The sequence below is a fragment of the Falco naumanni genome, chromosome 15 (assembly GCF_017639655.2).
Source record: "Falco naumanni isolate bFalNau1 chromosome 15, bFalNau1.pat, whole genome shotgun sequence".
Taxonomy (NCBI): Eukaryota; Metazoa; Chordata; class Aves; order Falconiformes; family Falconidae; genus Falco; species Falco naumanni.
In genome coordinates this window covers 8,665,088-8,678,652 of record NC_054068.1, presented here as the reverse complement: position 1 = coordinate 8,678,652, position 13,565 = coordinate 8,665,088, and the positions used below count along the sequence as shown (strand labels likewise).

At 36.9% G+C, this 13,565-nt stretch overlaps 1 protein-coding gene across 3 annotated transcripts in view; it reads left to right on the top strand.

Moving 5' to 3' along the window:
- CDH8 (cadherin 8) overlaps positions 1–13,565 on the top strand; it is a 214,366-nt gene that overhangs the window by 74,327 nt on the left and 126,474 nt on the right. For all 3 annotated transcript variants that reach the window (XM_040615518.1, XM_040615519.1, XM_040615521.1), the window contains exons 2-3: positions 2,455–2,545; positions 2,639–2,901. In XM_040615518.1, coding sequence (XP_040471452.1) covers positions 2,455–2,545; positions 2,639–2,901 — 354 coding nt within the window. The remainder of the gene's footprint in view (positions 1–2,454; positions 2,546–2,638; positions 2,902–13,565) is intronic.

The following is a 13,565-nucleotide window of genomic DNA, read 5'->3' as shown; positions in this document are numbered from 1 at the left end:
GTTGGTGCTAGTGGATAGGACCTGAATTTGATTGGAGTAAGTGAAGAGAAACAGGCAGGAGGTCTGGGGGAGGAACTGAGAAGGGATGCACTGAAATGAATTTAATGCTTGCCCAGGATTCAGAGTGGCAGTCTGAAAAAACACATATCCTGTTCTTCAAACAAAAATGTTTCTGTGAGCATCGTATTGTTTTATCTCATATATCATCTCTTTTAGAAGGCAGCCTGTGTAGATTATTTCGGAATCGTTCTCATAAAGCTTCTTGAATATGAAAAGAAGTGCTTTGCCTTATTATTATTTAGTCCTGTGAGTAAAAAGAACTATACTAATTTGTACTGAAAGGGTAAGAAAGTCAGTCATGGCCCTCTTGGGGTCTTTTTCAGACTTTCTTGGACAAAGGTGTAACATACTATTCTGTTTCTGATGGCCTCTATTTCTGGGTCAAAAATCACATTGTATATAAAAACTGAAAGCTCAGCTACAGAAAAGGACTCTTAAACTGAGATTTCAGTTTTTGCCCTTAGTTTTGAATTTAATCCTGAATATTGTTTGAAGATGATGTCTATTGCTCTGTTTTGCAGTGGTTTTATATTTCCTGCGTTTCAATTCTTGCTCCATTGAAGAAATAAGAAAAATCTGTCCCCTGGCAGATACATGCAACTGCAAGCCCACTCACATATGCACAAAGATATGTACAAATAATCTTAACCACTTTCATTGAAAGTTTGGTTGCTTCTACGTTTTGATACCTTCTACCACCAAACATGGCCCAGGAAATCTATCTTTTTAAAATGTGCCAGAAAGCAGAAGCAGTCACCTCCATGTAATTTCTTAGACCACAGAGGGTTTTCAGGTGATTTGACAGACCCTTCCTATCAAGCAATTAGACTGTTTGCTCCTCATCCTTTACCCTTTCCTGGTATTGAGAGAATGCTGAGAGATTGAAGGCCTCCCTTACTTACCTCACATTTTCCCCGAAATTTCATTCCAAGAGTGTACTGTATTCTCTGATTTCTTTCTTTCCATCTCAGTTGGCAACGAGGCCTGTAAGCCACACAGTTACTTCTGTAATGGATATTCACCTCATTCTTGATGCATTGTCAAAGCACTGCACTATTAGCTTACTAGTCTTCCATGCTACTTCAGATATTGAGTTTTAGGTTGATAACAGCTCTTCTCCCCTTTTAACAAGACAAGTTTCTCACACTTTCAGATTTTCATGCAACAGATTTCACAGTTGCTTTGGCAATTACTGAAGTTTAAAAAAAATAAATTACTTTTTACATTGTTTGCTTTTAAAATAACAGCTGACTTTCACCGGTGCTTTTCATGTTTTCAGGTATTTTCTTCTATGAGAGTATATGAACATAAAAAAAACCAACAAACCCACCCACCCCACCAAAAACAACTCCCCAAAATTTTCATAGAGTTGCGACAGTAGGGATTCATTTTAAAGTGGAAAAAAATCCAGTGGAAGACAGAGTGTAAGCTTACCACTAGATGTTTCTATAGATCGTGTATATAGCAGTTTCTCATGAGATTGTTTGGATATGAATCAAAGAAAATGTATCAGGAAACTTTTTACATATCTCCAGCTTCATTAGAGTAACTGCAATGCAGCCCTTCTCCCCGAGCCGTGGCCCAGCTACCTTTCTACAGGTTTATGTCAGTCACTGTGGCATTAGGAAGCCCTACTGTGCTAACTTTCTTGTCCATTTCAAGGAATATTTACACAGAGTTGAAACCTGATGTGGCCGCCTACTACATGAAAGGGTGGGTGGGGAAAGACAGGCAAAATTATCCCAGGTGTCCAACAGGGAAAATGTCTTTGAAATAAAATCTGACTGTGTGTTTTCTCTGAAGGCAAGAGAGACACGGAGAGTCCTGTAGTGCAGATGTACGTAAATAAGCTTGCATAGATTCTGGTAGTGGTCTGGTCTGGGAATCATGGAAATCGCAGTGGATTTAGCAGCTGTGTTCCTCTGCTGGACTGTGAAGGTTTTGCTGAGCTGTGTGCTCTGCAGCTAGGTGATTACTAAAATGAGAATGTACTGCTGGAGCCCTGTGCACTTATGAGATGTATTTTATTTTTTCTTGTGGAGGAAAGGAGAGTAAGTCTGTATGCAAGAATGTTATTTTGTTTGCCTTTTATTATTTGACATGCTAAGTGTTTATAGTTGACTATATAAAAAGTAGAGGCTAGCAAGGAGGCCGGGAGATTCTTCATATCTCAAAACAAACTGCAAGTAAAATGTTTTCTTGTGTGTGTAATCACTTATCTGAATCTTCTCTTACTATTTTAGGCAGTGAAAGAATTTACAGAATAAATTATATTTTTGAACTTATTTAATATGCACTAATATTATATACTACAAATTAAAACCTAATATGGCTTTTTTTATGATGTAAAAGTAAGATCTTTAAGCTAATTTAACCTTTTTTCCCCCCCACCAGGAATCTTTAATGATCGGAAAACTCAATGGATCATGTTTTTATAATCTACAATATTTTTACCTTGACTGTGCTGTAAACACATGGAGGAGCTGTAAGTAAATGTTCTGTACTGCATGATGAATTGGATTGCTACAGTCTGGAGGAAGGCAAAATAATAATTTCATTTCTGTGGTGATTTGCATAGCTTGTGGTACAATGCCAGAAAGACTAACGGAAATGCTTATGGATACATGGACTCCATTAATAATATTATGGATTACTGTCCTTCCTTCCATTTATATGGCTCCAATGAATCAATCTCAAGTACTGCCAAGTGGATTCAGTACAGGACTAAAAAGGCTAACTGAAGAACAAAGAGTTTTGAACCGTTCCAAGAGAGGCTGGGTTTGGAATCAAATGTTTGTATTAGAAGAATTTTCTGGACCTGAACCAATACTAGTTGGCCGGGTAAGGCACAACTTTTTTTTACCTCTTTTTTTTTTTTTTTTTTTTTTTTTTTTTGTTTTTTTTTGGTTTTTTTTTTTTTTTTTTTTTTTTGGTTTTTTTTTTTCCCCCTCTAAGTATGTAAATGTATAATATGTGAAGGTCTTTGGTCATTTGGACTCTTCTAAGAAATTCAAATTTGAGGTGCTCTGTTATTCTGAAATTCTTCATTAATATCCATACATTTGTGCTTTAAAGGTACTTCATTTTTAGGTTATGGTTTCCTGGTTAGCTAATCTGCTATTTACAACAAAATTACACATACTCCATTTGACAAAAATATGCAGGCATATACACTTCCTTTCTTTACTAATATTAGTCACCACTCTTCAGCTCTGTCAGCTGAAGATTTTCACCAAAGCAGCCTTTTGTAAATGTTCGTATTTATTCATTCAGAAAGGTTTTTACACCTACAGATCATTTTCTGTTTCCAGCCGGGTTACAGAAAAGTTATTTATGTTCTGAGAATCTGAAAAACAAAAAAAGGATGTGTGTTATATATAGCATATTACAATGTACTAGTTTTTAGAGAGGTCCTGATATGCACACATATGAAATAAGAGTGTTGTCACAGATTTTGTAATTTACTTTCAAAGTTGGGAAGTTTATAATATTTTTCTATGTGTCCTAGCTTGGCTATTGCCTTAAACCGTTGGTTGGTGCCATGCTTTAACTTATTCTGTAGTTTGGTGTGTACTAACTTCAGTCAGTGAATCAGCATTGCACTTTCTGTAAAAAGGTATCATAGGCTGTCTGCATTAATCAGGAATTAATTAACTTTAGAATTATTCTTAGAAAATAATTTCCTGTTCCTAAATGGATGTTTGGCCTATAGTAAGCAGTTATAAATACTTGATCGTTGTATCACTAAAGTTCGGATCCCTTCAAATCACCAGGTACATTATTGCCATATTACCTGGCTACTGAAATTGAGTAAAAAAGAAAAAAAAAACCACCAAAAAAACCCCAAACAAATCGCTAGTGAACAGAAATTACAGATATCAGTTAATTTCATGATAATTTTGGAAATTCTATGGGTAAAGGAATAGGATATAGTATAATATAGGTACTGTCAATACCTGTAACTATTGCTACAGAAAACACAGATCAAGTGCATTCCTAAATTTTCCCTAGTGTAGCCACTTTCCAGTCAAAAGTTAGCATCAGAACGTGTAATGAGTTTTATATCCAGTGAATTTTGAGTGTTGTGTTAATTTATATTTATAGCAGGTATTATACATCTGTTCTCATTTGTTTTTCTGCAGTTAGTAACATATCACAATGTCAAAGAGATCGTGATACACTTACTTGAGATCTTAAAATATTTTATCCACCTTATTCTTTTCAGAATATTTTGGTCAAGCTTTTAAAAATTTTTCGAGTTGCTTTTGAGTAGCTGAGGAGAATCCTGAGTTTTTAGTACTTCTATTTTCAGGGTGTATCCAAGTCTTAATATTTCTACAATATTAGGGTTTTTTGGTGAGTATAATATCCTGAATTGAGTCATCAGTGAATAGAAGTGGATGTGTTAAACTAAGCCAAACCAATGAAGACATTATGCCATCTTCTGCTGGCATTTTGAATAGAATTAGCTACTCTAAAATGCTGTGACAATCTATTTGTTGAGATGTCTACCTAATTAAAACACTGCATGATATAGATGGAAATGAGCAAAAAGTGACATTTGTTCCTCTAGGGAGAAATGCTTGGTTTTATTTATGGAAATGGCTTGAAATATTCTTGTAATTTTTTACACTCTCCAGAAAAATAATCCCTATTTCTGACTTATTTTTCTTTCCTAAGGTTTACAAGTATTGTGGGTGCTTTCAAACTCTGCTGTAGTCAGTGGGAACAGAGGTACTCCACATCTTTCAGAGCTGCTCTTAATTCTTCCTGACTATAAAGCAGCAGCTCCCTCAGTTACAGTTCTTAGCAAGCCCTCTTGCCGAAACTTCAAGGTATACAGAATGTCACCACCAAAATGCTCTCCTCCTTCATGAAGCTGGGCTATAGTTTGTCCTCTGTCACCCTCATCGCATTTTTATCCACTGCAAGTTAAAAATAACCTCCTTTTTCAGAACTCACAGTAGATTTGCATTTACCTAGTTCCTCCTCATCTCTTTTCTGCTTACACTCTTCCTCCAGCCTTTCAGTTTTGCCCCCTGCCAAAGGATTTGCACACTTGGAATATTTCCCTCATTTTGTGACGTTCTTTATCAACTGTTTTTCTGCCCTCTGACTTACCTTGATTTTCTTTGGGGTTTTTTTGGCCAGCCTTTGAAAGAAGGACACTCTGTAAAATACGATAGAATGAATTGATGTAGAGAGGCTTAACATGGTGGATACCAAATATGTATGCTACCTATCTGCTGCATTTTTCTGGACATAAATGTGCTTTTCTGACATTATAGAGGCAGTGTTTCTTATATGTGCTTTTTTACATGTTCAAAGTACTAGTATAATCTAAAACAAATTTATTGACAGTTAATGTCCCAGAGTAAACATTTTTGAAGCAAATCTAGTTATGTAGGTTTGAGTTGCAGTTTTCTTCCATTTCTACACTATTTTAGAGTGTATATGGTATGTTTTGTGGTCATATATTATTTGTACAATGTGATTGTACAATGTAATTAGGTGCTCTGGATATTAAATACAAAAATATATGTTTTTTTCACAATCAGAAATAATAGACACACAAGCAGAATCTATGTTCTCAAATGTACCTTTAAAGCCCACTGAAAATTCAGCTCTTAAGAACTGCTCAGAATAATATTGATACTTAAATAACGGTTTTTATGTCAGTGGGTGGAAAGACACTGAGTAGAAGCATTTGATTCTAATGGAATTGAAATGTATGTCAGCAAAATAAAACTGAAAATTTAGATTAATTATAATAAATCTAAACAATGCAAATCACTTTCAAAATAAAAGGCAGCATATAGAGTGTACTAAGCAGTCATTCAATTGGTTAAAAAGATGTGATACCAAAGTTTCTGAAGAACAGCGGAAGTTTAGCAACACAGGGTTTACAGAGATATGTAATACATTTTATTAGGCTGCTCCATTTTTCTGAGAGAAACAGCTTCTAGGCATGAAGACCCTTCTTCAGAATTTTAAATGTTGCAGTACAACCACACACTCTTCAAAGGTACTTATTTATTGCTATTCTGCACAAATTTATATTAATAAATGCATTACCAATGTAGTTGCTCAAATAAATGAAAGAATCTGGGGTAAGACTAATAGGGTATTTAATGTCACTTCTTTCTTAAAGAGTGGTCATTTTCTTCGATGGCTTGAGTAAAGGACAGGATAAAATCTTTTGCTTTCAGTCTTTAACTTCTTACAATGAGTTTGAACAATATGCACTTTTAATATCAATTTTAATATTTATATTCGGTAGGAACAAACTCAAAATATGCAGCTCTACTTGAGTTCACACATCTGTAAAAAGTGTATGAATCTTACTCTTAGGGTGATTTCTGAATTTCAGATTTCTCCATAAAATGCTACAAACGTTCTAGTTTTTCTTTCTTGTCTGTATTAATACTGCATTTATTTTGACAAATGATATTGTAATAAATTCCATATTGTTTTGATCTGTATATGTAGAAATGTATATATGCATTTTGAGAAACCTACAAAGTAACCTTTTTCATGTTCATGTGACATACTTCAAATGAGCTTGGTTTTGTTCACAGCAATACAATACAGAAAGATAGATTTACAAATACCTTTTCGTACTTAATTTCCTTCTTTTTGCTTCATCCATAGAAACAGGTACATACTTTACAAAGCAAGTGCATCTGCTTTAGAGGACTCTGTACACTGCCTAGCGCTGTCAGCAGTTTGCAGGCCTCCCAGTGGCTGACAACCTCATTGGAGTGTAGAGTGATATGTCTTGTGACACTGCATGCCGTCCCTGTGGACTTGATTAGTTAGATAGAACTTTTACTTGATACACACTGCTGCATCTCTGTCTCCTCTGCATGCGTATACAGCACCATGGCAGCTGCGCTGTGAAATCTGTGGAAGAGCAAATGCTGCTCTTCTTTCACAGGAGACAGATACCAAATTTACAAGAAATAGGTAATAGTATTTAAAAGCATTAGGAAACTAGGTTCTGGGTATCTAATTGTAGCTCCTGTTTTATGGAACGTGTTGTTTGTGATGTTTTAAATGGGATAGGACCTACTTTAATGGAAGTTTTTAAGCAAAAACCTGGGATAGTTTGATGTGTTAATAGTTGTCGTTTGTAAGTACAATGTGTGGAGAGAGCAAAAGAAGGCATGAAGGTGACAAAAGTTTTTGGTTTCTTTTTAATTTAATTATTTAGAAAACCCCTAACCTTCCCCAGACTTTTTGGTATTTACCAATTTCAAGTCCCAAAGTAATATATTGCATATTTTGCATGCAGTCTTTGTGATGAGAGATTTGAAAGTGAGCAAGCCAAGGAAGACCTGCATCTTTCACAGGCACAGCTGCTGTGTCACATCTGTGGCCTGTGCTTGGCAGAAGAGCTGTGCTGGCTCTTGAGAAGTTGCTTTGAAAAGTCGGGACGGGGAGGACACAAACTAGATTGAGTTACTGAGACTCAGAAAGAACGTTCTTGAGTCAACTTTTCAGTGTCGTGTAGTCTCAGGTAGACATTTTTTATCTGTAACTGTGGAGTTTTTCTTCCTTGTTTCTCACTTACGTGATGTGTGTCTTCACTCTGATAAACGCAGATTTTGTTTGTACGGCTTGTAGGATGAGCGAGCCAGGCAACTTCTGCTTTTTAGAGCAATGGAGATTTTTCACTTGATGTATGGGGCTTAGGTTCAGGCCTTTAGAGGAGAAATAATTTTCCTGTAGGAGGAGTAGAAGAAAGGCATCATGTTTTCACAGTTAAGTGCTTCAGGCTGTGCTACTGCAAAAACCAAACCTGGAAATGCAGAGAGCACTTATAAATAGCTTCAAGCTGTATGTTCTACATTATACATGTTTTATGCAATCTTTGATTTCATTGCCAACATACATTTTATCTCTTAACAAGGAAATGGTAAAATCTTACTTGTTTAAAATTATAAATAGTTCTGTTGAAGTACAAGGGATACATATATGCAAAGTAAACAAGGTTTTAATTAAGCAAGTTCTTTCCATATGCTTTCCTTTTTATTCCTGCATTGAGCTTGTGATTATAATAGCTGCCTGAAAGTACTGTTGTACTCAAAGTGATACAAACCCATAATGTATACAACTAAGGCTGTCATTACTTTAGGTGTGAATTACATGTTGTTTCCCTGAATGGAAGAAATCATTGTGAAATACAGGTGTAGTATAGACCTAGCATAAGTTTCACAGGGTATAACATGGTCCTACATTAATGCATCATTGAAGCTTTCACCATTAGAACATCAGAAATCAGAACACCATATTAAATAGATTCTTCTATTTTCCTTCCAATATGCACTTGTATGTTTTGGTATCTATGATTTAAATGCAAGCCATAAAATATTTAGTATCTGAAATGTTGCAAAGTCAACGCTGCTTTCTAAGGCCTAGATTTTTGTTGTTGTTTTGCAACCATAATTATACGCTAATTTTCCTACATATGTTTAATAAACTCCCAGCAGCTGAAACATACCATTTATTTTGCTACTGTATTCTTCATGGAAAATACTAATTCCCCCTGCCTTTTGTGTGCTTCTGAAGGAGAAGAGATGCCTATATACTTCATAGAATGCTCCAGCTTATATGGTCTAAATCAGTGTGGTAAGCAGGAGTGTCAGTAGTTCTGAGAAAAGCTCTTTGAGAAATGTTGCTGCAAAGACAATAAATATACTATACAACATTTTATAAAAGCCTGATAAAAGTACTGGTTTTTAAAAAAATATTCCTGAGCCTACACAAATTTGATTTGGGTTTTGTTTTTATTTTTCTTTTAATTAAGTAGGAGTTCAAAGAAATTTCTTCTTGGAAAGCATGAATTTAAAGAAGGAAATTTTGACTGAATTGAGCCAACGGTATGTAAATTCTCTAATACAGTATAAAATAGTTTTCATGATTTTTCTTAGAGTTGACAAAAAAGACATATCCTCAGACTACAAAATCTCATTGCTGTATATTTCTGGGAGTATCACTAGGTAAGGCTGAACACTTTCATGCTCCCTTATCTCTAGTCTGGGGGCATGACATAAACACATTTTAAGTAGAGTCACAACTTTCAACACTTGTATGTCAGCTAGTACAACTGCACTGGTGATAACCAAAAGGCATTTCATCAGTTGCTTCCTTTATTTCTCCTTCACACTATTACGGTAAGAGAGTAAAAAAGTGGCACATAATAGGTACCAGTATGGACCACCAATGTGGAAAGCACTTAAAGGAATGCATTATAATGTCAAGGTACTTATGAATCCTGCATGGTAAAGGGTCAACCTGCAAAACACCAAGCACCTTCTGAGCCCTCTGTGTTTTCTTTACTGAGGTGGGGACACCTCGGTGATGTGATTTACATCTTAAGTTTAAGACTTCATAGACAATAAGCATGGTATAATATCAAAGAGTTGAGTTGAGATTTTTGTTTTAGTTTTTTTTGTTGTTGTTGAAAAGCAGAATGGTATATATGGGGGGATATGATTTCACTGTGTGTGCTTAGGCATTTGGATCCCCTGATGTTACTTTAACATTATTTGCTTAAATTTCCTTGTCATGTTTTTCTAAAGCCACAAAGATTTCTAATCTGAAAAAAAAGTAGCTATTATTGAGAATTTTTGTTTGTTTGTGAAGAATTAGAAGCTTGTGTAGTTTTATTCAATATATTGATCTAAACACTTTATCTTTCTCACAATTAATTGAAATGTTTTCCATGTGTGCATGCAAATTGCTGAAGTGACAGTATGAAAAATTAAGTAGAGCCTTCCACATGATATTACACAGATGCCCTATAATCGTTTAGTCTTTCCAACATTGCTTTAGTAAATGGTTTTCAATTTCTACCTGTAGGGCCCACCTCTGGTGCTGTCAGGATGCTTCAGTTCCAGTTGTCAATTTAACTACCAATTAGTGCCAATTGTGATGGTGGTGTTTTGCTAAAAGTTTATCCTTTCTGAACTTGACAAACATATTTCCCATAGGCTGCTGAAAACATAGTAGTGACTTCCCAAAAGTGACAGAACATGTTGCCTTTCAACCAGTAAAGTGAAAGAATTTATTTATTGCTTTCAGGTCCAGATATGATCCTTAATTTTTCAAGGATTTACGTAATAAAAACATTTAAAATATTTTTGTATTAAAATGATAAATACTTTGGGACTAATTCCTTCAGTGTGTGCAGGCTTCCAGTAAGAGCTCTGGAGCTGAAGTAATTCACGAACTGAATTACATCTGAGAAAGGCTTACTTTTTAACTGGTAGATAGCTCTGTATTTTTAGGATGTAATAAACACACGTTCACCATAACTGCAAGAAAAATTAGTTTGCATGTGAAAATAATGGGAAAGAGCTTGCACAAATTTTGTTTCTTGAAAGTTCTGTTTTAAAAATTGGGGTTTATTCCTATTTTAGTAAAGTGAAAGAAGAAAAAGGAAGGCATAATGCGTGTAGTGGAACAGACCAAGGACTTCACAGCTGAGGGTCTTTTATTTGGTTGTTGATGAGTTTTATTTTTTTGGACAAGATTCGGATGTTGATGCTATGCAATTTAATCTGGATGCAAAGCAGTAAACCTCATTACGGAAATAATTTGCTTCAATTAGTATTTTAGCCATGTTTAAAGGTAACTGTTATTTGAAATCAATGTGTGGGGCATTGAAAATAAATGTAGATAATTTCTCTGAAGATATTTAAGCAAATATTTATGTATCTGAGCAGCCTCTTGGCGATCCCTGGGGAACACCTGTGGTGATATAGAGTAACATATAACTTTCTTTTTTCCTTGAGGACTCTCTATTAGTGTAAAGATTCTCCTTCCATAATTTCTTTCAAAGCTTTTATTTTACAGCAGTCATGCCAGCAGCTAAGAAAAAGTAAGTGTAGTTTTCCCTGGGGACTATCAATGCCATTCCTGAATTAACCAGAGGAATCATTAGGAGCAATGTAAGAAATCCCTTTTCTTGTTTCAGGGTCTGAGCTCAGGAACTGTTATGCACCCAGCCCCTGGTGAATAGAAGCAGAGCTGAGGGTTTGTGTTTCAACTTGATGTACTGTGCGTTGCTGTTACATCACGCCTCAATGAGAGGGAATGTAGTTAAATAAAAGACTGACTCAGAAAGGATCACTGGAGGCAAGGAACCCAGTTGTAGGTAGAACCAGCGAAACATATTTCTTAGCAGTTTAGAGTGCCCTAGTCATCTCCTGGTTTAAATCCAGAAACCATATTATCCAATTTTTTTTTTTCCCTTGCTGAGAGAACTGCTTACATACAATACATACAATAGAGGGGTATTGTTACCAACTGAGAAAAGGTGAATTTCAGTATATACAGAACTGGTGGCGGGCATCCAGACGTGAAGTACACAGAGGATACAGGAATTGAACCAAACCATAGCTCGTCTATCACATAATTGTCTAAGGTCGTCAAGCTACAAGCATCATTAAAAGCTATTGACATGTTATACACCCAACATAAGAAATCAGGATATTAAAGGGAATGGAAAAAAGCCTCCATATTTTTAAATTAATTTGGGATAACCTGCAACATAACTGATGTAACATTATCCTGTATATTAAAGCATGATGCAAAAGGTAATATCCAATATTACTCAACTCAAATACCCTTACTGACATAACTGCTATTCCCTTTTAACTTTTTTTTTTTTTAGCTGTCTGTTTTGCAGGCAACCTGTTCTCTGTTATGTGGTCTAAAGCTTTTAGTGTAGAGTATTGGCACACTTTGCAATTCCTATTGTTGTCAGGTCACACAGACAAGAAAATACAATGTCCAGAGGCAAAAAGATTGTGTTTCTTCCTTTATGAAAAACCAAGGTTTAATGCCAAAACAATATTTCAAATTTATAGTTTGTTTCTTCTAATTAATGGATCTTGATTATTTTTTCTATTTCCTGCATATTTGTTAGAATATTTGATTAACTGAGAGCAGGTGCTGATCTAAATATACAAGGACTTTTACTTTTTGTTGAGTTCTCATATGAATAAAAAGAAGTTACTTGAATAATTTAAAACATGTACCAGGATTTTACTTGGCACAAACAGTTTTATATACTAAATTGAGATTTAAGCCATGGGTTTTTTTTAAGGGAATCTCAGCATGGACTTATTTCTTCTGTGATTTTCTAAACTGTTGTACATACCCTCAAAGCATACATGAAGGGCATTTTTATGAAGTGAACTACAGCAAATGAGGAATGGTACACTAAGTAACAGTAAATGTGAGAGCTGCTAGTGCTGCTGTTTGTATTAAGAAGCATTAGTTAAAATTTTGATACATTTTGTTGAATAGGAGAAAATTCCTGCCTCAAAGCCATTACTGTCTAAATAGGATATGCAGAATGTAGCTGAGGAAGAAAATGTAAATGCAGAAAGATGGTGTGGGCAGAGAAGTCATTTTCAATGTCCGCAATTATGTCTCAAGTCTGTGGCATTGCCAGGGGACAAGCTTTCTGATTTTCTGTTAATTTCCATAGACAGTGCTGTCTCCCACTAACCAGTAATAGTATCACAAGGTGTAAAGACCAAATAGCTCATGGTGTTCCCCAGGGGTCAGTACTGGGTGCTGTCCTGTTCAACTTATTCATCAGTGACCTGGATGATGGGACGGAGTGCACCCTCTGCAGATTTGCTGATGATACAAAACTGGTAGGAGTGGTCGATATCCCAGAACACTGCACTGCCCTTGAGCAAGACTGGACAGGCTGGAGAGTTGGGTGGAGAGGAACCTCATGAAGGTCAACAAAGGGAAGTGTAAGGTCCGGCACCTGGGGAGGAACAATGTGGTGCAGCAGTACAGGCTGGGGCTGACCTGCTGGGGGGCAGCTCTGCGGAGAGGGACCTGGGACTGCTGGGGGACAGCAAGTTGCCCGTGGGCCAGCAGTGTGCCCGGGTGGCCAAGGAGGCCAGTGGGATCCTGGGGTGCATGAGGGGGACCGTGGCCAGCAGGTGCAGGGAGGTGATCCTGCCCCTCTGCTCTGCCCTGGTGAGGCTGCACCTGGAGCGCTGTGTCCAGTGCTGGGCTCCCCAGTTCAGGAGAGACAGGGAACTGCTGGGGAGGGGCAAGTGGAGGGCTGTGAAGGTGATGAGGGGACTGGAGCATCTCTCTTATGAGGAAAGGCTGGGAGAGCCGGGCCTGTTTAGCCTGAAGGCTCAGAGGGATCTTATCAATACATATCTCAAGGGTAAGTGTCAAGAGAACAGGGCCAGGCTCTTTTCAGCAGTGCCCAGCAACAGGACAAGGGGCAATGGGCACAAACTGCACCACGGGAAGTTTCAGCTGAACATGAGGAAGAACTTCTTTACCCTGAGGGTGACAGAGCCCTGGCACAGGCTGCCCAGGGAGGCTGTGGGGTCTCCTTCTCTGGAGACGTTCAAAATCCACCTGGACGTGGCTGTGCAACCTGCTGTATGTGACCCTGCTTTAGCAGGGGGTTGGGCTAGATGATCTCCAGAGGTGCCTCCCAACCCTGACCGTTC